Below are 23,006 nucleotides of genomic sequence, written 5' to 3' on the forward strand. Positions count from 1 at the left end.
GCCATGACTTATTATTCCCACACTTCAGATACCTTAATAACTCCCACGACTCCTTTTTAGCATGCTTAAAGAATTTTTGAAATGCATCATGTTCATGTGCTTCATAAATGCTTGCAAAATTAGATTCGGTGGCATATAAAATCCTTAATATACCCAAAACCTAACAAAAGCAGGCAAAGTATAAAGTAAAGAATACCTTGATAAAGCTCCCGTCACAATATTTTTCTTATCTTTCTTATATCAAATAACTAGAGGAAAAGATTATATAAATCTAACCCACATCATATATCGCTTGTTTAACTTATCTTGCCCTCTTAAGTTCTTAAATGATTCATGATCAATGTGAATCACAAATTCTTTAGGCAAAAGTTAATGTTGCCAAACCTCAAATCCCTTATCAAGGCATATAATTCTTTATGATATGTTGAATAGTTCAAGTGTGGTTCCTCGAGTTTATCACTAAAGTAAGCAATAGGCTTATTATCTTGCATGAGGATTGTGCCAATATCTAAAAAAAAAAAAAACCATCACACTCAATTTCAAAAGTTATTTCAAAATTAAATGAATATTCTAGCATTACAAAGTTTGTATTTAAGTTCATTAAAAGCCAACTCTTGTTAATCAATCCAATTAAATGAAACATTTTGTTTAATAAGTTTTGTCAAAGGAGAAGCAATGGTAGAAAAATTACAAGCAAATTTGCAATAGAAAAAGACTAAACCAAGGAAAGACCTTATCTCATAAATGGATTTAAAGATAAGACATTTTTTAATGGCTTTAACCTTTTCGTCATTGTCTTGAAATCTTGCAAAGCTTATTATAAATCACAAAAAGAAAAGCTTATCCATGAAAAAGATGCACCTCTCTAAATTAGCAAAAAGTCATTCATGTCTAACACATTTAATATTGATTTAACATGGAGAACACGGTTATCCAAAGTTTTACTATAAATCAATATATCACAAAAATAAATGACTACAAATTTACTTAATAAAGGTCCAAGTATCTGATTCATTAATCTTGCGAATGAGTTAAGAGCATTATCTAATCCAAATAATAAGACCTGAAAGTAAACAGGTATTTCAAAATAATAAGAAAAGAATCACTCTTATTCTCGCAATATACTTCATGCAATAAAAGAAAAACTTTAAAATTTATTCAATTATTAAAAGGGTTGCCTAAGAGAAATAAGCCACATTATAAAGGTTTAAAATAAATAAATAAATAATCTTAATTAAAATCTATAAATTATGTAAATAAAACTTCTAGAAACCAATAAAAACTCTTTAAATGCTTTAATACTGTGTTAACCAAGGATTTGAGGATTGATGTAGATAATACAAGAAAATTAAGTGTTCAAATCGGATAAAATCCCCTTAGGGTGACTGGCCACACTAGTCCCAATTCATCCATCTATCTTTCTATCACACAACTCACTTTGCAATTCCATTCCTCTCCTCCCACCTTTACTAACGCCATCATTAGGGATTATTATTTTCACACTCTAAAAGAAAAACAAAAACTACTATAATAGGAAATAGCAAAGCCTCAAACACAAAAACAACTAAAAAATCCCAAAAAAAAAAATGAAAGTGTTCCCACTATCTTCAAAAATGCATAAAATGCTAGCAAAAATCTAGCAAACTCTTTAACTAAAGAAACAAATCCAATTTCAAAATCCTAAGCCTTTTATTGATTTTAACAGCAATCATAGTGGTGTTAAAGCTTCAAAAGATACAATAATTCATCATACAGATGATATATTTTATGTGTGGAGAGTTAACATACATATTGCATTGCCTCAACCCTCGCTAAAACTAAATCACATATCTCGCTCATTAATGCAAAATATGTGAATTTCAGCACTCAAATTACTTGTGTGTAAGCAAGCAATACGCGCACCATATAAACACATTATGATTTTTGAGGATTTACTATTACATTCATAAAAAAATCTTAAGGAAAAAAAAACTCTTCAGCATTCACCAAAAAGCGCCATCTCGATGAAAGCCATTTTGTGACCTCCCCCTCTCTTTAATGGAAAACCTAGAAACCACCTCATCTAGAGAATAACAAACGGAGCCACCTGGTTAAAAGGCAACCTCGACACCTCTCGCCAAACACCATAGGGCCATTGACCTACGAAATTGAGGACTAATTATAAGCTTTGGGAGGTAACTCCCCTTCCGACAACAAGAACTTACTTTTATTACACATAAGCCTTCACCAAGTACATTAACCTGACTTAGGGACACCTCAACAGGACAACACACTCTTCGTTCACCTCCAAGTTCTCATGTTAAGCACAATAAAATTCAATTTTATTTTTATATATTGATTTTGGTTTTATATATATATATATTGAATACAAAATAAAATACCAATTAGCTTTTAATTTCACCCCATTCATCTAAAAATCAAATCTGAAATTTCTAAATAAAATATTTAGTTTTTTTAATAGTTTTAACTTCTAAAAAAAACATGATTCAATTTTCAAATTGGCTAATATATTTATAAAAAGCCTTTAAACTTTTATATCTTTGTGCAACAAAGCCATTAGTTTTAATTAAGATAAAACTGTTTTGGAGAAATCCTAATACCTAAGTTACAAAAAATGGTTGAGATATTAAACTACTTTATGCATGATATTGCATTGTTGTCATTCATATATTTTCTTCAAAACATTGTTAATTATATGGTGTTTTCATACCAATATCTAATCTTTAATCTTTTAATCCATTTCACCAGTTCAAAATTGAAACAATAATGAATAAAACTATTATTATTGGATCTCAATATCCAATCCTAAGTAGAAAAGCGAAACAAACATTATACAACAGTGATAAAAGCATTGAAGGTGATGAAGAAATGCTTTTAGAGGATTCGGAAATAAGAAACTATTCATCTAACCATATTTCTCATCAAGAATTTCATGAATAAAAATTAAACAAAATTGACTTATTTAATTAAAAATACTAAGGGTGTACTATAAGAGTTCTTTTAAATATATTTGTCTTCCAAATTATGTAGATTTAAGATAAATATGGTATATGATTATGGTTTTATGAGGGCCTAGTATTTTATAAAAGAATTCATACATCAACCCCTTTTTTTATATATACAAAGTCTAAACTATTCATAATTCATCTCTAATCCTTAAATAAAAGAATAATGTATTTTAGCACGCCGAACTTACGTCCTCCTGCATTGATAATAATGTCAATGCCAACCCAATTAAAACTCAATCAGCAAGCCCATTTTTTTATAATAAAAAAAAACAAATATTATTTTGAGGGTATTTATGTCTTTTTTATATTTTAATAAATCTAGAAGTTACATATTCATGATGAGAATCTTGATATTTAAACTCAAAATAAATTAAATTTTATTTTAACTAAAGTTGTATGTGCATTTTATTTTATTTTATAAATTTATTATATAATTTTTTCCACTCACATTATAAATATGCCACAATAAGTATATATAGGATGTTGATAATATATTAAAAAAGATATAGATAATACTAATTAATACATTTGCTTATGGACTATAATATATAAATGAACATTTTTATTCTAATCACAGTAAAGTGGCAAAATAAGAGTTAGGTGATCTTAGAAATTCTCTAAATAGAAGCTTACAATGAGAAAATCTATGATGAAGAAAGATGTGTCTGTTGGAAAAATCGGATTAGAAAACAGTGTTTATAAAGCAGAACGGAAGTTTACATCTTTTCTTAAAATCAAGTATTGTGATATTTATAATAATAAACTTTTAATTGAATACACGTGCTTTATACGAAGGCAGTCTAGGTTGTTTCCTAGCTGTCAACCAATCGATCTTCTCTGTTGTCCTCGAACCCTGAATTGCTTTAAGCGTGTTCTTAAACAAATCGAATCAAATAATAGAATGAAAACTTTACTTAACTTTCAGTGGGAAAATTATTTTTTTCTAAAAATCATAAACTAAGAGTATTTTCTTGAAAAATAGAATTTATTCTTTAAAATAAATTTTCACTTTTTATAGAATATCGGTGCTAGAAAGGTTAGCTAATATGTTAACTCATAGTTCTTATTTATAGAATATCGGTGCTAGAAAGGTTAGCTAATATGTTAACTCATAGTTCTTATTTAGAGAGAAACAGTAAAGAGTTATGTTCGAATAATTTCTAATTAAATAATAATATTTTAATAGAAAATATTGTATTCTACGACAAGTAGAATACAGATGTGCAGTGACACACCCTTATTAGGACTAGGATTTGTTGCCCCACACACATAGGATCGGGCTTCTAGGCCTATCTTGTGTATTGGGTACAATTATATGTGTTATATGAATTTTTATTCAATACTTATGATTTATCCAATCCAATAACTATTTTCTATTACCGAAAATATTAATTAAACTAAATTAATTTTTTAATTAAATTATTTTCTCAATCCAATTCTAATTTCGTTAAAGTCATGGAAACTTTACCGTATTAGAATCCATGAGGAAATTAATTTAATTGTGTTATTCAACAAACTTATGATGACTAATTAATTTAATTCTCACTTTGAACTTCAACTATTTAATTACAATCAATTAAATAATAATTTAAAGAAATTAAATTAATTTCCAAGTCATCTTTTGTACTTTTTGAAGAAATGTATTTACTGCGAATAGTGATACATGCGATCTGTTTCTCTTTCTTTTTTTTTTCCATTCATTCCACAATTTATCAATTCTATATGCAATTCATTTCAAGTTATCTCTATAACACCTCTCACCCATCCCCGTCGTTGGGATCGAGTTACGAAATGCTATAGTACAAAACAGAATAGTTATAAATAATTAACAATTAAAACTCAATAACTTTAATCACTTCAATAATTAATCACTTCAATAATTTAATACAATTTAAAACTTTTCCCTGAGTCTTATACGAGCTTACATGAGTTCTAAAGTTGACCCGAGAACAAAAAAGGATCAAAATGCAACATTTTCAAATGCAATCCGATTGAGCTTTTATTAAGCTAACAAAGGGACCAATTGGACATATACAATAGGCTCTAGTAATTGCAATTATGTCTAGAAGTATCGTTTCGATAATTCGCAATTACTTAATCATGGAGTCAGTCCACAAGAAGTATCATGATTGAAAACTCATTATTGTATACTCTTTATGAAAGCAATTCATTCAATTGCTTTGTCCAATGACCTTGTCATGTGTGTGTTACCCTCATATGATATCTTTGATTCCTTTGAGTTAAATCCATTCACTCAATAGAATCATATTTTATCTCATTGTCACCATTATATCTTCTTAATGATTAATATGATCACTGTCAACAAATGACTATGATTAATTGCTCGTTCGAGAACAAGCAACCCATGGTCACGTTCCATGTTTATCAATGCACACAATGTCAATGAGAGGATATCGTTAACTCTTTAATTGAGCTATAAATTCCACTATTGCTAGTAAATCATGCCATATACCCAACATATTGGCCATCGGCTGGATCATTTTTAGAGCATAAGCCTCCACTTATATCAAAGCACATGAGTTACATACGCATGGTCAGTGACTAACTCAGGATTTAGGTAAATCACACCATGAATGTCACAAGTGAATTAATTTACAAACGGATTCAGAATTAATTCATCTTGGGTCTAGTCTTTGTGAGGTTGTTCTTAACTTGAACCATTAGGGAGTTAGAATAGTTCATGAACTTCTTCGTACTTCCCCAACTGCCAAGATAGCCTTCGTAACGATCTTCTTAGGACCAGTGCTATTGACAGAGATAAGAGTCTTCTGACAAGATTCTCGATAATGAGTAAATGAACAAAAGTTAGACATTGCCTTCATTTATGGAGATAATGTTTCATTATCATTGAGACTCTGGTGAACTATAAACGCAATGCCAATGGTGACTCCCACCACAAGAATGACTTAAACCCTAACAATTATCACTTTTCTCAACATCTTTGGTTTTTTTTTTTTCTAATGAAGATACTATATCTCTATCATTGTTTAGAAGTGGCAATAACCATATAGTAGAAAAATTATATGATACCCAACCAATCAGGATAAATAAGGGGAAACTTTTATTGGGACATGAAGCTTCCCTTCCCTTTGTATTTGCTTCTGTTGTTTGATTAAAGTCATTATACACGATGATTGTGTTTTATAGCAAGTGGGAGCTTGTAAAATTAGGGCTTTTTGCATGGAAAAACGAAAATGATGCCTTACGGATTGTTGCCGACAGGTTATAACATATTGATTTTAGACAAAGTGTTTAATTGATAAGTGATTATCATCTTTAATTTTAGAAAAAAAAACAAGTTTGAAATTGCTCTTTGTTGGAGTGAAATTTTTTGTTTGTCTTAGTTTTATTTTTAATTTGTTTTGGATGGTTTTATTTATTAAGATGTTAGGGCTTGAAGTGCAAAAAATATTTTTCAGAATTCAATCTTAATGAAAAATGTACAAAATTTTGAATTTTATCGTATGCATTTACCCTCCTATACAATAGGAAAATTATTAATTTGCTACTTAAAGTTGTATAATTATAAAAATATCTCAAATTATAATAACCTAGAAAAGTTGTACACTTTTTAAATCATAAAATTATTTTAAAACCTCTCAAAATTAAGATTTTTTAATTATAAAAAATCTAAAATTATAATCGCAATACAATGGTAAATTGATTCTTTTGAAAGTTTTATAAAATTGTTAAAATATCTAAAACTTATGTAAATTCTCTGCAATTTAAAATTTTCAAAAAAGAAAAAAGAAACTGAAATTTATTATTATTTTTCATATTATAATAATGCAAACAAATCGTAAATTTGTGAACAGTGTTGAGGTGATGAATAAAGTAGAAAAGAAAAAGAGAGAAGCATTGCCTAACCTTTTCAAAGCTTGTAAAGCTTTTTCGCTTTTCAGTAATGTAAAACCCTTTTCTCTTTTCTTATGAATCCCATTGATGTCTCTTTTCTTGTTAAAGATGTTTTTCTTTTTTCTTTTTTGGGGTTAATACTTAATAGTAATACTTAGAGTTTAAATTTTAAATTTTTTTGTGAACTTATTTTTTTATTAAATGATTTTATTACCATAAAATAAAATGGATCTAATTAATTTATCTATAAATTACTCAAATTGATAAATTAATCCATTTACTTTAATTTGTTAGACTTTAATTCTTGTACCTTGCGAAGATTGAAAAGTTAGTCCAATTAAAATACATTGCTAAGCATTATTGCCAAATTACTAACCTAGAAACCAATAGTTCTATAATTTATATGGAAAGAATTAGGAACATAATCAATTGTGTAGCAATTTATATAATACAATTTAACAAAAAAAAAAACAGCAATTTAAGTTTATCTATTTATGTTGATTGAATCTTAGTTTAATTGGTATAGGCATTATTGTCAATGCAAGAGGACGTGAGTTCGAGTGCGCTATGGGTTGGAAAGGAGTTATGAATAATTTTAAGTATTGAATGAGATATGAAAAACTATGGAATGATGTAAAATTGATATGGTGATGGAATGGCATTAGGAGACTTAAGTTTGAAGTTGGAAGATTTAGTGATGATTTCGGCATGCAACCCTCCTTTATATCATGACCAATGCCCCTAACTAAACTAATTATATGCTTCATTTTTCCCTGGACAAGTTAGGCTTGGGTCCTTAACTTTGAGATTTGTTTTTTAATCTTTGGAGTTACAATGATTGAGAAATATAATGATGTGCCATTGTCTGCTTCATTTTTAAATTGAACCCGACCGTAATGGAGTCCGAGACCTCTGCCCTCTCCACCACCCCCACATCTCTCCAAAATTGCCTCCACTAAAAACAAGTCTATAATGGTGTTTGAAAAGATGTGGATTTTACGCTACATCTACCTCTCATTTCTAACCATTGTATGGTTAAAATTCAAATGAATGTTGGTAATAATGTGTTTCAGGTTGGAATATTCCCCCCAAGAGATCGACGGAAAATGAGTTTTGATTGGCCCCCTGAGTTCAGATCTTCAGCTTCTTCGACGGTGGGGGGAGAAGGAACGATGGAGGAGAGCGGTGGCGGGGAGGAGAGGGAGAGGGAGAGGGGTGGGGGAAATATTTTTTTTATTTTTTTAGAATTATTTTATAGAAATAATAAGGTTGTTTGCTTATGTGGCTTTTTGCCACGTGTCGTTTGGTGATTGGGTAACAGCAGACTAGCAGTTGAGCAACGTGGGAAAAAATTTAATTTAGGTACCCAAATTGAAAAAAAGAGTAGTTATTTGAGAAAACAGGTATAGTTTAAGGGGTAATTTTTAAATTAAGCCTTTAGATTAAACAGAATTTAACGTGAATCCCTAGTAAGAAAGAAGAAAGCAAGGAAAGGAAAAAAGTGGAAGAGAAGACGGATGCATGAAAGAGATGATGATGGGATGGCGAGGGCACAGTGTCTGGGAAAACAGGGCAAAATTTTGAAATGGTCTGTCTACATGGAAGATGGGTTTAGAGAGATAAAAGTGATGGCATAGGATAGGATAGGAGGCGTGCGGTGGACCCCATGGCAGTGGCCCATCCGAACACCCTGCCACCGCGTGCCTACCCCTGCACCTGCACCTGCACCGTTTCCACTCCATCAATCCTTCTCAACTCTCACCTTGGGCTCTTCCTTGGCCCCACTTTCCTACATTGTTGCTTCCTGTCTTTTCTTTCTCACCCTCACTTTTTTACTTTCAATTACATAAAAAGGCAAGAGATACATATTTTATTTTCTCCTTTGTACTTACTCCACATGTCTTTTATAATGTCACATTGATTTGTATAAATCCTATTACCCTAATCGTTACCAACAGTATTATCTAAACTAGGCACACCTAAAAACTATTATGTATAAAATAAACTTTAGTTTAAGTGGGGCAAAAGGTATTATTGTGAAAACACTGAATATATTTCATTTTTATTTAAAAATAAATTAATTAACTTTTATATATTAGATTAAAGGGTAAGTTAACCTTCTTTTGTATAAAATAAATTTATTTTTATTGTTAAAAACTATCGTAACTAAAAAATAATCAAATAGTTAATTATGATATACCACGATATCTCATACAGCCGTATAGTTGCCAATTTTAATAATTGAAATGGATGAAATATTTAACAAAATAATCAATTTTCTCTTTAATTCAAAATACAATAATTAATTTATCAAGTAGAGTTGACAAAATGTAATCTTAATTCTAGTATAAGGACGTCCATAATACTATCTCATAATGTGAATGTTTTTCTAAATTGACTTTTATAGTTTTATTCAAATATATATAATAATAATAATAAACAAAATAGTCTTTTCGACTTCTTAAAAACAATAAATTTTAATTATTTTCTAACTAAATTAATACAGTTTATCACCACACTTAAATATTCTATAAATAAATTGTTTATAATGAGTCTACCACATTTTTTTGCTATGTTTTTAGTGACATACATAATAAATTATGTTTAGATTGAATACATAAAAGAAACAATTCGTTATCGGTATTATTTAAATAAATTGTGGCTAAAAGTATTCAAATCAATATTTTTTAAACAGTAGTCAAATTCTAATTAGTCCGATTAAAAATTTTAAAATATTCAAAAAATTCAAAAATCCAGATTTGATAACTGATTCAACCGTCTGTTCAGTCAAATTTTAATTAATTTAACCGATTTGCATAGATTTTCAATCTAATCAATTCAAAGTCACTTTCAAAACGAATCGCCCAATCAGGTTCAAACAACACTGGTTCAAACTAATATATAATTTATGTTAGAAAAATAGGTATGTAATAAGCACATGAAAATGTTATCAAGAATTGGGATCGAATTTATTCTTTGTTGATAAAAACACAAAGGACTAAAAGAAATTGAAAAACTTAACAAAATAAGAAGAAAAAAGTAGAAAATTAAGGAATAATATTGAATTAAAATAAAAATGAAATAAATGATAACTTCCCCTAAGTAAAAGAATTAAAATAATCATAATTTACATTGTTAACTTGAATTTTTAATTTTATAAGTAGTTTAAGAGAGGTTGATCAGTGTAATTTTGCTAGTATAACCAAGTCTAATATCTTCACGTCAAGACTGTCATCTATCCTAACAATGCCATCCGTACCATCAACGCCAATTAACTTACCGGTTACACCGCGAAGTGAGCCGCCCATGATTTTGATCTTGTCCGATTTCCTCGGTGGCACTACCTCCATCTCACTAGGCATCGCAATTACTGTATCACCGCTGCCATTTGGACCCAGAGCCACCTTACAGGACCCATCCTGTGGTATACGAACCCATCAATCCTCAATATAAAATTCTTTGTAATATTATTTGAGAGAGTATAATCTATGTTATCTGAACTCAGATGAATATCAGGTACAAATGTGTGGTACTCTAAAAGAAATGAAATTGTATTGGATAACATATCCTATGTATGAGGTTTCAACAAGAACATTGTCAACAAATGGATGGAAGACGTACCGAAAGCACTTCTTGGATGACTCCAAGAGACTCATCTCCAGATTTGCGCATGTTGACCAAAATATCTGGCATGAACCAAGGTCCTTCATTGTCAGCACCTGCAAGCAGCCAGATGTTAAATTGGTTGGAGGTATACCTAGAGTTCGCATTTTTCTGTTATTTTCTTAAGAATTTAGACTTCAAAGCCCTCAACAAATCCTACATAAGTACTCAGACCTAATTTATTAATAACTATCAAAATTGGATCTCAAAGTTCACAACAAAAAAATTAAAAATTTGCCAGGATAAGCTCTCATCAGCAACTGGCACCAAAATGTCTTCAACATTAAAAGGTATGAATTAAGTACACGAGTAAATTTAAATCCCATAAATTATCTACTAGAAAATTTGGATGAAGATTGTCCAGTTCCCTGGGGAAAAAACGAAGACAAGGAAACAGAAATAGCACCTATTACTGGAGACATCATATCAAGACCAGTTCCTGGTGTCATCGGCTGCCCTCCAGGTGTACCCGGAATATAGGATCCTGAGCTTGGTGTCATAGGCTGCCCACTAGGAGTTGATGGCATATAAGGACTTGGAGCGTTGGCTACAGCAAACATTGAAAATGAGTAACACTAAAAGACACTAAAAGATTCGAATAGCAAAAATAGGATAAAATACTACCATAAGCTGAACTGCTATCTCTCAGTATTCCAGCCTCACTGTAACTACCGCCAGGAGTACTAGCCCAACCTGAACCAGGAGTAGGTGCTTCATATGCCCTTGAAGGAGGACTTCCTGGCTGAAAGAAACATTATTACAATTAAAGAAAAAGAATAGTCATATCATCGATAGCCCTTAATTGTGCAAGAATCCTTACCTGATACTGAGGACTGGTTCCCCAAGAGGCAGGGTTTCCTTCTTCCCAATTATCCCTATTTTGCAATCATCATTATAAAACAATGAGACAAAATACAGCATGAACATAAACAATGATTAATTAATATGCGATTCTCCAAATGAATGGAATCTTCAAAGGAACCTGGGTGGACTCATAGGTGCACAAGGATTCCAGGCCCTGTCACGCATGGGTGTTCTCATGCCATCATGGATAGGTGTTGCTGCGGAGAACATAGAAGTAACTATATTATTATTATTTTATTATTGCTAAATAATAGAATCATGTAAAATGGAAGCATCAACACTAAAAGCATAGGAAAACGCTGATCGCAATAAAAAGTACCTCCAGGATCTCTCATAGGAGTCATGTATGGATGTAATGGAGTTCGTGAAGGGTGCATAGGAGTTTCACTTCCCATACCATACCGGGATGACTCACTGGTGAAACAAAAGAAACATAATGTCAGAGAGATATAGCAACATGGGTTTTCTCCAATAAACTTAGGAATTTTGAAGAAACCAAATTTACCGGTGGGGTGTTGAAATAACCACGTTATCAGATATGGAATTGCGATCAACTGTAGACATAAAACAAATTTTATAAGCAATAAAGATACTAAAAAGGAGAAAACATTTCAAATATTACCCTGGACTTGCCTGTAACAACCTTCATTTGAGACTCCAGCTCAACTCGAACTGATTGACCTTTAATATCTACAACACGTCCACGGTAACCCTTATAAGGACCCTGGCGAATTTTCACAGAAGTACCAACCAAAGCATCATGCCCTCCTCTTCCGCCTCTGTGCCTTCCTCCAGCTGTTTTAAAGAGGCAGAAGTTAATAGCTTCAGCCTTCTAATGAAATTTAATTGCTTGAACCAAGAAAATAACAATTCAATGAAATTCAGTAACCATAAAAGTTTGTATAAACAAGGATGCTAAGACCACCGGCAACATACAATCAAATGGAGGACCTCCCCTAGAAAATCTCCTCGGTGAAGGTGGTACACGGGATGGAGCCTTGAAGCCACCAAATCTTGAGAGAGAACCACCCTAAAAGATTGAATCAAATATGCTAGAATGAGAATGATTCAAGTTATACATGAAATAACATTGAAAAGAACAACAAAAAAAGCTTACATTTCTGTCACCATTGGAACGTGATCCTCCCACTATACAACAAGAATCAGCTTTAGCACATATAAAGCCAGCATGTTCAAGGTGATGCCGATCATACACGAACAGGACTCCTTTATATATGTGCTCTACAGGACCTTGTTCCCCCTAATATGATAAGGGAGGACAGTATGTAAACTGTAAACAAGTAAAATAACTGATAAAACAAATCAAATTCAAAAAATCTTACTTTACAAGGGCCTTCAAGGATCCTAACTACATCTTTCACAGCAACAGTATTCCTATATCTGTCTTGCACATTAAATTTCTTATCAACCTTACATTTGATTTCCCTCAATTTGACAAGAGAAACCTCTGGTCTTTCTGGGACACCCTTAAGAACCTAAAAGAAAAAAGTACAACACTAAGAGCATATTCAAAAGATGACCACTCAATATCATGCCATTCAGGAGAGGTTGATGCACCTGAAACGCTTCGCTTTCTACACGTATAATTACACCAAAGCTATTGTTACTGCACCAACAGAATGAATAGATTAGGCTCCCAAATTAACACTAAATAGAAATTCTTCAACAAGGAACTACTTACTCTAGTAGCACAAGATCATGAAGCTCATACTCTCCAATTTTTGTAATACCAGTAGTCACTTCAGAGCTCTCAACAACATCATCAGCAAAAACACGAATCTGATAAAACAAATGCCAATCGTTTTTCTAATAAGATAATCCTTAGATCAGAACCAGACTCGAATGGTACTTCACTCACATGTTCCTTGGTCGTATCGGATAAAATGATGAGCACATGCTGCTCCACCTTAACAACCATGCCAGTTGCACCTTCCTTTGTCCCAGACACAACCTTCACATGATTCCCAGGCTCAAAGTACTTACACAGCTCTTTTTCGTTAACAGCAAGAGTTTTCTGCAAAACATCATTAATGGCTAAGAATGAACTTGCATGCACACCAGTAACCAAAATCTTAATTCAAAGAACACAAATAATGACTGAATTCTTACTGGAAGGCCTTTCATTTCTGGTCTGATATGGACATTCTCTTCCTCAACCTTTTCAACCCATCCCTTTAAATTTTTCAAATCCCCCTTGACAACAATCACGGCGTCACCCTTCATGAAGTGGCCTTTCTTCCTGTTTGCGAACAAAGTTGACAAACCAACCATTTCAACTCCATTCGTGCTAGGTGCCCGGAACTTTTCAAGTTCATCAAAAGTCGGTTTTATGTTTTGAGCACTAATTGATTTCATGGACACTGTTTTATACAAGAATCCATCTTTGAAAAGCATGCCATCAATATTCTCAAAGTAATCACCAGTAACTGGATCTCGCCTGCGTTCTACACGAATATGAAGTTCCCTAGGAAAACAATTAATATAGGTTATTATGAAGAAAGCACAAGTGTAGCAGATTTTTCACCAAAGGTTGGAATCATTTGCACCTACCTAGCCTCATCAACATTCAATAAACGAGGAGGAGGGACAAAGGCTTTCTTCTTTGCAACCTCTCTGCCTTCCTGAATAAAATAGTAGAGAGTGGATCAAGGATAGTAGAACCAGGCAACTGAACATTATCAGTTTAATATTTTCCTAAATCTGCAATTTCATATATAGACGGATAAAGCTCAATGGCTGCATAAGAAGATTAAAACAAAATTCTATTGTAAGGTTTAACATGCACAATCCATGAGATAGGCACCTAACATAAATGTAGTCCATTCCATACCAATTTATTTGCAAGAGCCTGTAAGTCAATCCTAGGGATCAATTTCACAGTGACTCTCTGCCTCACGTTATCCACATCAACTACCTGGGAAATGGAAATTAGGATGTCAGACTATAAAGTTTAAGAGAAGAACTCATGGAAGTGACATGGATAAAACTCATACTTGAGCAAGATCACCCTTATATGTCCCAATCTTCATTCTGACCCAGGTATCTCTTGAAAGATCAATTGCTTTACTTTCAACTGATAAAACATCAGTCATTTCTCTTATTGGAACAAGCATAATCTTTGCTGGAAATATATTACGTAGACCTTTGACAGCCTGAAGAAGATCAAAGTTAGTCAACAAAAACATGTTTAGACATCTAGCTATGCCACTCATGAAAAATAAAGCCGACGAAGAAATAATCACATACCTCTCGTACATGGGCTTCCTTGTCTGCTTCAATATAAATATAATTTTTGAGGTGATCAAGAGCAATAACAGACCTGATCTGCAATTCAACTCCTTTATCAATGAACTTCTGCATGAGGCAAACAGCAGTCTCTCGTTCACGACCAATCTAGCATACATAAAGATTACCTTAATTTCCATGAAAAAATGTCCCAATAGTCATTAACCACTACTGTCCATTTTAAGAATTCCAAAACTTATATTGCAGAGAAAATCATTAGCATACCGCACATTTCACCATCCACAGCTTTGGATCTCTTACTGATGGCAAAAGTGCTTGCTGTTCCACATCAGTTGTCTCCTCATCATATTCTGTGTGACTTGATCTAGCATACCTAGCCTGAATGCTTCTCTCAAGAGCTTCAACATCTTCTTGTTCATCCTCCCGCATTGGTAATGGGCGACGGTGCATCCTTCTACCAACATCTTCATCAGGAAGATCAGCTCCAGTCTCAACTATGAAGTCTGCATTTCCAGTTGTCAATATACCAGCAACATACAGAAAATTGAGGATAAAGGGGCCAGCACAAATAGAAGATTGAACAGTCACCAAACTCAGATATGCCATCAGACCATTTATAACCATAATGAGGGAAATAGGTTGCCATGAAACGATCCCATAAAGGTTTATCAATCATTTAATTGTGTTGATAATGAAATGCCTCTCCAGCTAAACTAAGCCGCACTTATCTTTTTGGATCAGGGCAGAGTGTGGGATAATTGAAAGCAATATAACTTTGGAAAGACATTAAAGAAGGTAAAGAACAATCGATATCAACCATGAGATACACATACATAGTTTCCATTCATCATTTCAAGCTGTTACTGCATGACCTCCTAATAACCAATTGATTTTAGGTGAAATTGTCATATATGGTAACCAAAAAGATTCTCAAGCACAATTTTCTAAAGACCAAGAGGCTTCATAGGGGAGGAACAAGAAAGTAAACCAATTAATTTAAATTCCAAAGCAAAGAAAAATTCTTAGAATTTGCAGAGAATGAGTGCTAAGCATCCCAACAGATGTACAGCTTACAGCAATAGAACTGCCACACGAGCGAACCAAGAATTACAGAGAAATGATTTTTTTTCCAGCCTGACTAGCATACAAATAGGGGAGAAAAAAGAATGCAAACCAATAAAATTCAATAGAATGATTTAAATTCCAAAACAAGGAAAAATTCTTAGAATTTGCAGACGAATGGGTGCTACATATCCCATCAGAGGTACAACTTACAAAATATAATGGAGTTCTTCGCAGAAAACTTCGGAAAAACAAAAAGTTGGAAAACTAACAGCTCGTTCAGATTTTGATAATTACCAAAGTAGCAAACTTCAAAAGCATCAGATGCTCAGTGTTCCAGCACAGTTAAAAATGAAACAGAACAGCAAAGAAATAGAGAAAGTAAAAGTATACACCCAGCAAAGTTTTTTTCCTGCCATGCCTGGCAAATAATAATCATACAAATGACTATGAATTCAATGAAATTAATCGGAATCTTTCAGGAGAAAAAAGTTCAGAAGAAGAATTGTTGGAAAAATAGGAGCTAGTTAAGAATCAAATAATTACAACAAAAGGAACTACTGATATTACTCCTGTGGTTCCATTCCATGATTGCATAGTTATCAAAATGACATACAACCAAGTAAATGGAATACTGTTATTTAAAAATTTTACTCGGTAAACAGGCCTTTCAAGAAATGTGAAGAATGAGACACAAAATGGATTCGATAAAAATTCAGAGAGAAAAATAAGGTTCAAACAAATCAATTTAAAATATAAGCCGTTCATGACTTTCAGATCAAAATAAAAAATGCTACATTTTTATATGCCAACAATAAAAATTTTCAGCGACATATTTTACAACTGCAAATGTTAGATTAATATCTCCAACAAATGATTCTGAATTTGTCAAAAGTTACTACACACAGAATATAAATGCCACATACATAACTAGAATGCAAACTTCAGCATCGTTTAGCAAAAATAAAACGGAAAGAAACTATATTCAATGCTGTAGATACCCATTTTCGGTTATTAACATTTCTTTCAATAGTAATGCTAGGAAATACTATCCCAACACTTCTTAAACATGTTAGCCTTGGGAACAGCTTTCATATTGGGTAACTTGTGGGGCTAAGCCTAAGAATTTCGGCAGGATTCTTGCGTCTCCCCACTTTTGGGATGTCTCGGAGGTTCAGATACAGACACTATTAAGAAGTCTACTTGTTAACCTTTCTCTAGAGTACAAGTTTTTTCTCCCTCTCCTCGCTGATTAAACCATGCACTTGCACTTAAGTTTGCAAGTAGCAATCTCATTGCCAAATGAGTTATATGAATGTAACTTCCATGGAACTACCATTATATCCACTATCTTCATAACTCTCGTTACCTATCATTCATAGCACATTCTTATGAATTAACTCACATATCTCCCACGTTCTATAAAATACACCATTTGTTTCATAAATGTTCTTTTGAATATAGGGAATCCAAGGTTTCATTAAGGGGGACTTTTGGATTTTGATCTTTTGGTCAAATTTGAGAACTTCAACATTCTCTGTGATTTTCTTTCTACAATTATGATAACCACCGTAGCTCTCACCTTTCTCACCCCACTATTGCTTCCATCACCACCACATTTCCTCACTTAACCAAAAGAACCCTTTACAAATCCTAAATTTTAAAATCCTAAGCGGATTCTAGAACCAGAATCAAGATAAAGAGACTTTTATTAAAAGGGCATGTAATTGCAATCTCCAAAAATACCATAGTGAACTAGCTTAAGCATAGAAAGTTGAAACTCATTTCTAAACAAGAATTAGATTCGGTTTCTTCCAAGATAAACTCGGATTAGAGCACACTAATCATCATTTCTTTTTCACTTCACTAGCAATTTCGATCCCAGTATGAATAAAAAGAAAAGAAAGAAGAGGAAATTACCGTCTTCGCCCTCCTCTTCTTCCTCTTCCTCATCGCTATCCACCTGTGCTTCAAGATCAAAAAACTGAGAGCCAACACGCGGAGCCTTGCTATGCTTTTTGCCACCGCCCCCATAAACCTCACCGTCGTCATCTTCATATTCATCTTCCTCATCATCCTCCTCCGCCGCGTCATCGATGAAATCAGATCTGCGTCGCTTCCTGCTTGAACCACCTCGACCTCTCCCTACGTCTTCGTCCTCCTCGTAATCCTCATCGTCCACTAACTGGTCCTCCTCATCTTCGTACTCTTCATCACCAACATCATCATCTTCCTCGTCTCTTCGTCTCGCCATCGCAGTAACTTAACCAGAGCTCTGAGGTTTCCCTTCGTTGATGATATCAAGTTCTGAATTTCTGAAGAAATGGAGAAATGGAACCCTAGAAATGGAGGGGTAAGCTTGTAATTTTATTTTCAATTAATCAGAAAGGTGACAGATATTACCTTTTTTTTTTACAGAGAAAGGGGAAGGAGACAAGGCGTTATTTTTTTTCCTTTTTCCGACGCCTGTAAAATGGGCCAGGTGGATTTTAATTGGGCCACTCTTACTTGAATTGTCTGTTAGATGTCAGAGGAAAATAAGGAATCCAAAAACTGCTTTGCTTGATAGTGTAGGCCGAAATAGGAAAGATGAAAAATCAAACCAAAAAAAAATCGGTAGGTGTGAAGAAAATTGGTTAGTAAAGTTTGAAAAATAAAATATTTGAAATTTGTTATAAAATAAGGAGAGATGGAGAGAATAAAGAACAAATAAAATATGAAAACAATAGATAATGTACTTTATTGATCAAAAAGGGTGATTATGATGTTTCATCAGAATCTCTATTTATAGGCATAAGAAGTATAAAAAAAATAGATATCTAATTCTAAAGTACATTAAAACTTTATCTTGATCATGATTGGCATCCACTTAATAAGATATTCATAACACTCCCCCTTGAATGTCCATTGGTAGATAATGTGCCTCGTTAAAACCTTATTAGGAAAAACTCTGTGAGATATAATATGCTGTCTTATTAAAAACCTTATCAGGAAAATCTAATGGAACAAAACTTAGGTTAAGGGAAAAAGAGTACAACACGTATTTACTCCTCCTCATGAAAACATCACATACTTTCTCATGTTTTACATTTTCAATCTTGAATACTAATTTTTCAAATAACTATTTGAATGTATAGCTAAGCATTTATATTACCATTCTTTTAAAAGTCATGAGTGATAGAAATTTGGGAAAATATATTTTAATCTCTTGGTGATTCAACAATAATCATAACAAACTTTAATCATGATTCTTTTATAAAAATACAAATAGGTATTTTGGATCATTTTATAATCATCTTTCAACTACTATTGACTAAGTCAAATTTACCACATATGTTCAATTATTTCAATTCATATAAATGAATAATTTCTCAAGAATTTCAATATGCTTCTAGCATTCTAAATCCTTTAAGGATTTTAATATAAACTTTACTATATAATGATTCATAAAAGGTTGTAACAATAACCATTAGACGCAAGTTAAATTTTTATGAATTATTAGTTTAATAATATATCTAAAGGTTATTGCATCCACCACAAAAGAATATTATAGTTTTTCATAATCAATGCCAAGACTTAGCGAAAAAATTCATATTTTTATTCCGCTTTTGCAAAACTTTAATTGCACCCTCATTGGCTTTATATACATTTAGATATTTGGACTTTTAATTGTACTTGAGTTGCGTCTTTCTATTTTGATCAATTTATTCCATATCTATATTTCTCAATAGATTTATTCAAGATCCTCCTTTTATTTCATTATTTCAGTAATAATATCGCATGCAAAATCATTGTCAACCGCTTTTATTATTCGGTTCCACATTTTCTCGAATTGACATAACTTATCGAGATCTCTTATTTTCATTATTGTAATCTTTAGTTTCAGGTACCTGAATCTCTTCTGGAGTTTTACTTATTAGTTATGTCATGGGTCTCTTCTAGAGCACCCGCCTCCACTATATGACCATCTAGAAGAATTTTCATCTTTGAAACCGATCAATCTATTATTTATTAATCTAATTGATTGTCCTACTGGGACTTTGGTTTCAAATTAAAATGTTAGATGGTATTTAACACTTGGTTATTCTCATTAAGTTTGTAAATACATCTAACAGTTAACTTGTAATAAGTTATCCTTATTGCATTTCTGGTTCAAATTACTCTCCCCTTAACTTATTATAAGTTATTATTTCTCTCCCCCTAATGTCGGGAAACTATCGAATCAATACTGTAATCACAAACCATGTCATAATTGAATCTCGAATACATTCAAAACATTTAATAATATAAATAAACTTGTAATTAATATATATTCCTAACTTTCTTTGAGGATTCACTCATCTTTGTGCGTTGTGGTGGAGCAATTGAAACATATACGCACATCCAAAAATTGTAAGATGAGAAATACTTGGCTCTTGACCAAAAATCAATTGTAATGAGGAGTATTTATAATTTATTGGCTTGATGCGTATAACACGTAAATCAACATAATCTCATGTTAAAATAGGAAGTTTAGTTCTCATAAGTAATGGTTTAGACATTAATTAAAGGTGTTCAATCAATAATTTCTCTAAACCATTATACGCATAAATAATAAACTTTTACAAAAGTTTTTCAAACTCAATCAATAAAAGACTAAGATATAAACTCATCAATATTAGCAAGATGAATTGTCTTAATTGTATTGTCTGAAATTAATTATTTAAATAAGCAATCTTGCAAACGGCAGGTTGCAAATTGATAATACATATGTGATTATTTTGTAGATGCATCTACTAAAATCATATAATATCAAATTCATCCACATGGTGGATGAATGTGCCCATATTCATTTCAGAAATGCAATACATTAAATCTCGACTTTAGCTAGTGAGTTTCTAAGAACCAATTTTTATTGAGAACAAGCAACAAATGAGAATTCTTTAAATTAAAGAATCTTCTGGTTCTTTAATGGATGTCCATATGAATTCTCAATTAATTTTTGCATCATATACAATCCATGATGGTCTAACTGGTCACGCCAAGTAGTAAACACATTTGTATCAGTAAACTTCTGGTTTAATTTAACATGTGTTTCAGTTGTACTAAATTGTAACAATTTGATAATTTTATTATCATTCCTTTTAATTTTTATCCACATATAAGCACTATTGTGACATTTACTACTGGAAATGTCTAAATTAATGTGAAGTCTATAATGCCACCAAGTTAATAAATATAATTTCCAAATAATTATATGCGATTCGCCTGGGAATAGCAAATTTTGTGCTTTTAGATATTAATATATTAGCTCTTCGGAGCTTTCAACTAATTTTGTACTATCAAATATTGGAATAATATTTGTTTGTTTCATACCAAATAAGATAAATATTTTCTATTTATAATGATAGAATTCATTACTACATTCTTATATCATTCCTCAAAGAATATTAACAAAACAAAATATTTGAGCATACGCCACATACGTGGCCAATAATATTTCATATCACATTGATAACATAAGTTATATTTACCCTTTGAAGAGTTATCTTGAGAACTCTTATTGTTCTTTTATTTATTACTATGTTCCCACTTTTAGGGGTCCATGAGTATATCTTTGATTTTTTTTTATATTTACATTCACTTCGGGGAATACAACAAATTTAGTAAGACAGACTTCTAAACGCCTCTATTGATTTTTTATTTCATAATTACCATCGTAAATATATGTGGATTTTGAATTAGAATCTATCCATTCATGTTGTCATGATTATTCTCCAATTATAATATATATGATATAATAAATAAAAAATAGTAAAATATACCTGAAGATCTTTAACATCATCGTCATCACCTTAACTATTATCACGAGCATCCATTTTGAGATTGAATCTTTCAACATCCTGAAGATTAATTTGTGGGACGACTTCGAAAGATTTTGAAAAAATAGAGAATCATCGTACTGATAACGTGTTATAAAATAAAGAGAGATGGAGAGAATAAAGAACAAATAAAATATGAAAGCAATAGAGAATATACTTTATTGATAAAAAGGTGATCACAATGCTTCATCGAGTCTCTATTTATAGGCATAAGAAGTATAAAAGAAATAGAGATCTAATTCTACTAACTACTAGAATTTAAAGTACATTAAAACTTTATATTGATCATGATGGACATCCACTTAATAAGATATTCATAACAAAATTTACATAATTTTAATTTAATATATATATTTTTTATTTTTTCTCTTCTTATTATTTTAATTTGAAATTATTGGTTTTTATACATTAGACTGGAAAATAATTATCTCTCTTAATTTTTTCCTCAGTTTTCTTTCCTATCAAACAAATTTAAATTTTATTTTATTTTCCCTTTTACATTCTCTTTGTGACACCCTACATCCGATCTCATCGTCGGCTTCGAATGTGCAATATTACATTACGTTGCTTGAGCAACTCAGGCTATCTCAAAGTAATTACGAAATAATTTAAACAATTAATCATAATATAATTCAAAACATTTTCAATCTCGCATGTAATCATACATTATTGATGTCAAAACAAACTTATATAACACATCTCAAGATTATTCAGGGTCAAGTACGGAGTCAAAACTCGAATCCAAACTCAATTATCAAAATTCAATTAAGTGTCTCGAGACATTGTGAGTCATGTCTCGAGACATAGCATCCAATGCATCGTCACTTAGTGTAATTATACCATTTATTAATCAAGCATAATTATGTTTATAAACATCAAAATTAAATAGTTAATTCAACTTTAGGACATTCAAATGTCCAACAAGTACCAAAACATATCAAAAGGCCCAAAAATGTCATTGAACCATATGACTCAACTTAAGTACATGCCTTTAACCATTTATAAATAAAAGAACACAAACTTGATCTGAGCAGAACTATTGAGTCTTGGATGCTTCGCGAAACTTTTAATCTATCAAAATTATGCTAAATTCATGTACAAAAATAAATAAATCTGTACTCTAAATATTAAATACTCAATGGTACTAACATAAAATGAAATCAACATTAATGCATTAAACCACAAAACATATTAACAACATTCAGTATTAAGTATTAAATCTAGTTCTATAAAATGTATTTCCCCAATTATATAGAGAACCATGTTACCTTAAAGTATTTTTACTTTAATAATATTCATATTTCAATATATCTTAATTTTTATATTACAATTCCTTAATAGATACGCATATAACTAGATTCATACTTCATAGCTAAGAATCACATTTCAATGTTAACTTTTAAGT

The 23,006-nt window shown here is 31.7% G+C and overlaps 1 protein-coding gene across 2 annotated transcripts; it reads right to left on the reverse strand.

Annotated features, from left to right (window-relative positions):
* Positions 1-9,924: 9,924 nt before the first annotated feature.
* Positions 9,925-18,120, reverse strand: LOC105797091 (putative transcription elongation factor SPT5 homolog 1). 2 transcript variants are annotated; one of them, XM_012627018.2, is made up of 22 exons: positions 17,661-18,113; positions 14,943-15,181; positions 14,679-14,825; positions 14,426-14,584; positions 14,263-14,346; positions 13,983-14,053; positions 13,542-13,896; positions 13,291-13,446; positions 13,114-13,211; positions 12,990-13,038; positions 12,755-12,907; positions 12,529-12,672; positions 12,348-12,441; positions 12,045-12,206; positions 11,917-11,965; positions 11,731-11,825; positions 11,530-11,608; positions 11,368-11,422; positions 11,172-11,289; positions 10,954-11,094; positions 10,506-10,603; positions 9,925-10,303 (listed from the first exon to the last, which is right to left on the reverse strand). In XM_012627018.2, exons 1-22 carry the CDS (start codon positions 17,992-17,994, stop codon positions 10,064-10,066), a joined length of 3,120 nt encoding a protein of 1,039 aa, XP_012482472.1. In that variant the 5' UTR covers positions 17,995-18,113; the 3' UTR covers positions 9,925-10,063. The 2 variants fall into 2 exon arrangements, with proteins under 2 accessions (XP_012482472.1, XP_052484058.1); XM_052628098.1 differs by lacking the exons at positions 9,925-10,303; positions 10,506-10,603 and having other exon boundaries at positions 11,172-11,285; positions 17,661-18,120.
* Between the last annotated feature and the right edge of the window lie 4,886 nt (positions 18,121-23,006).

Source organism: Gossypium raimondii, chromosome 3 (assembly GCF_025698545.1).
Source record: "Gossypium raimondii isolate GPD5lz chromosome 3, ASM2569854v1, whole genome shotgun sequence".
In the NCBI taxonomy this organism is placed as follows: domain Eukaryota; kingdom Viridiplantae; phylum Streptophyta; class Magnoliopsida; order Malvales; family Malvaceae; genus Gossypium; species Gossypium raimondii.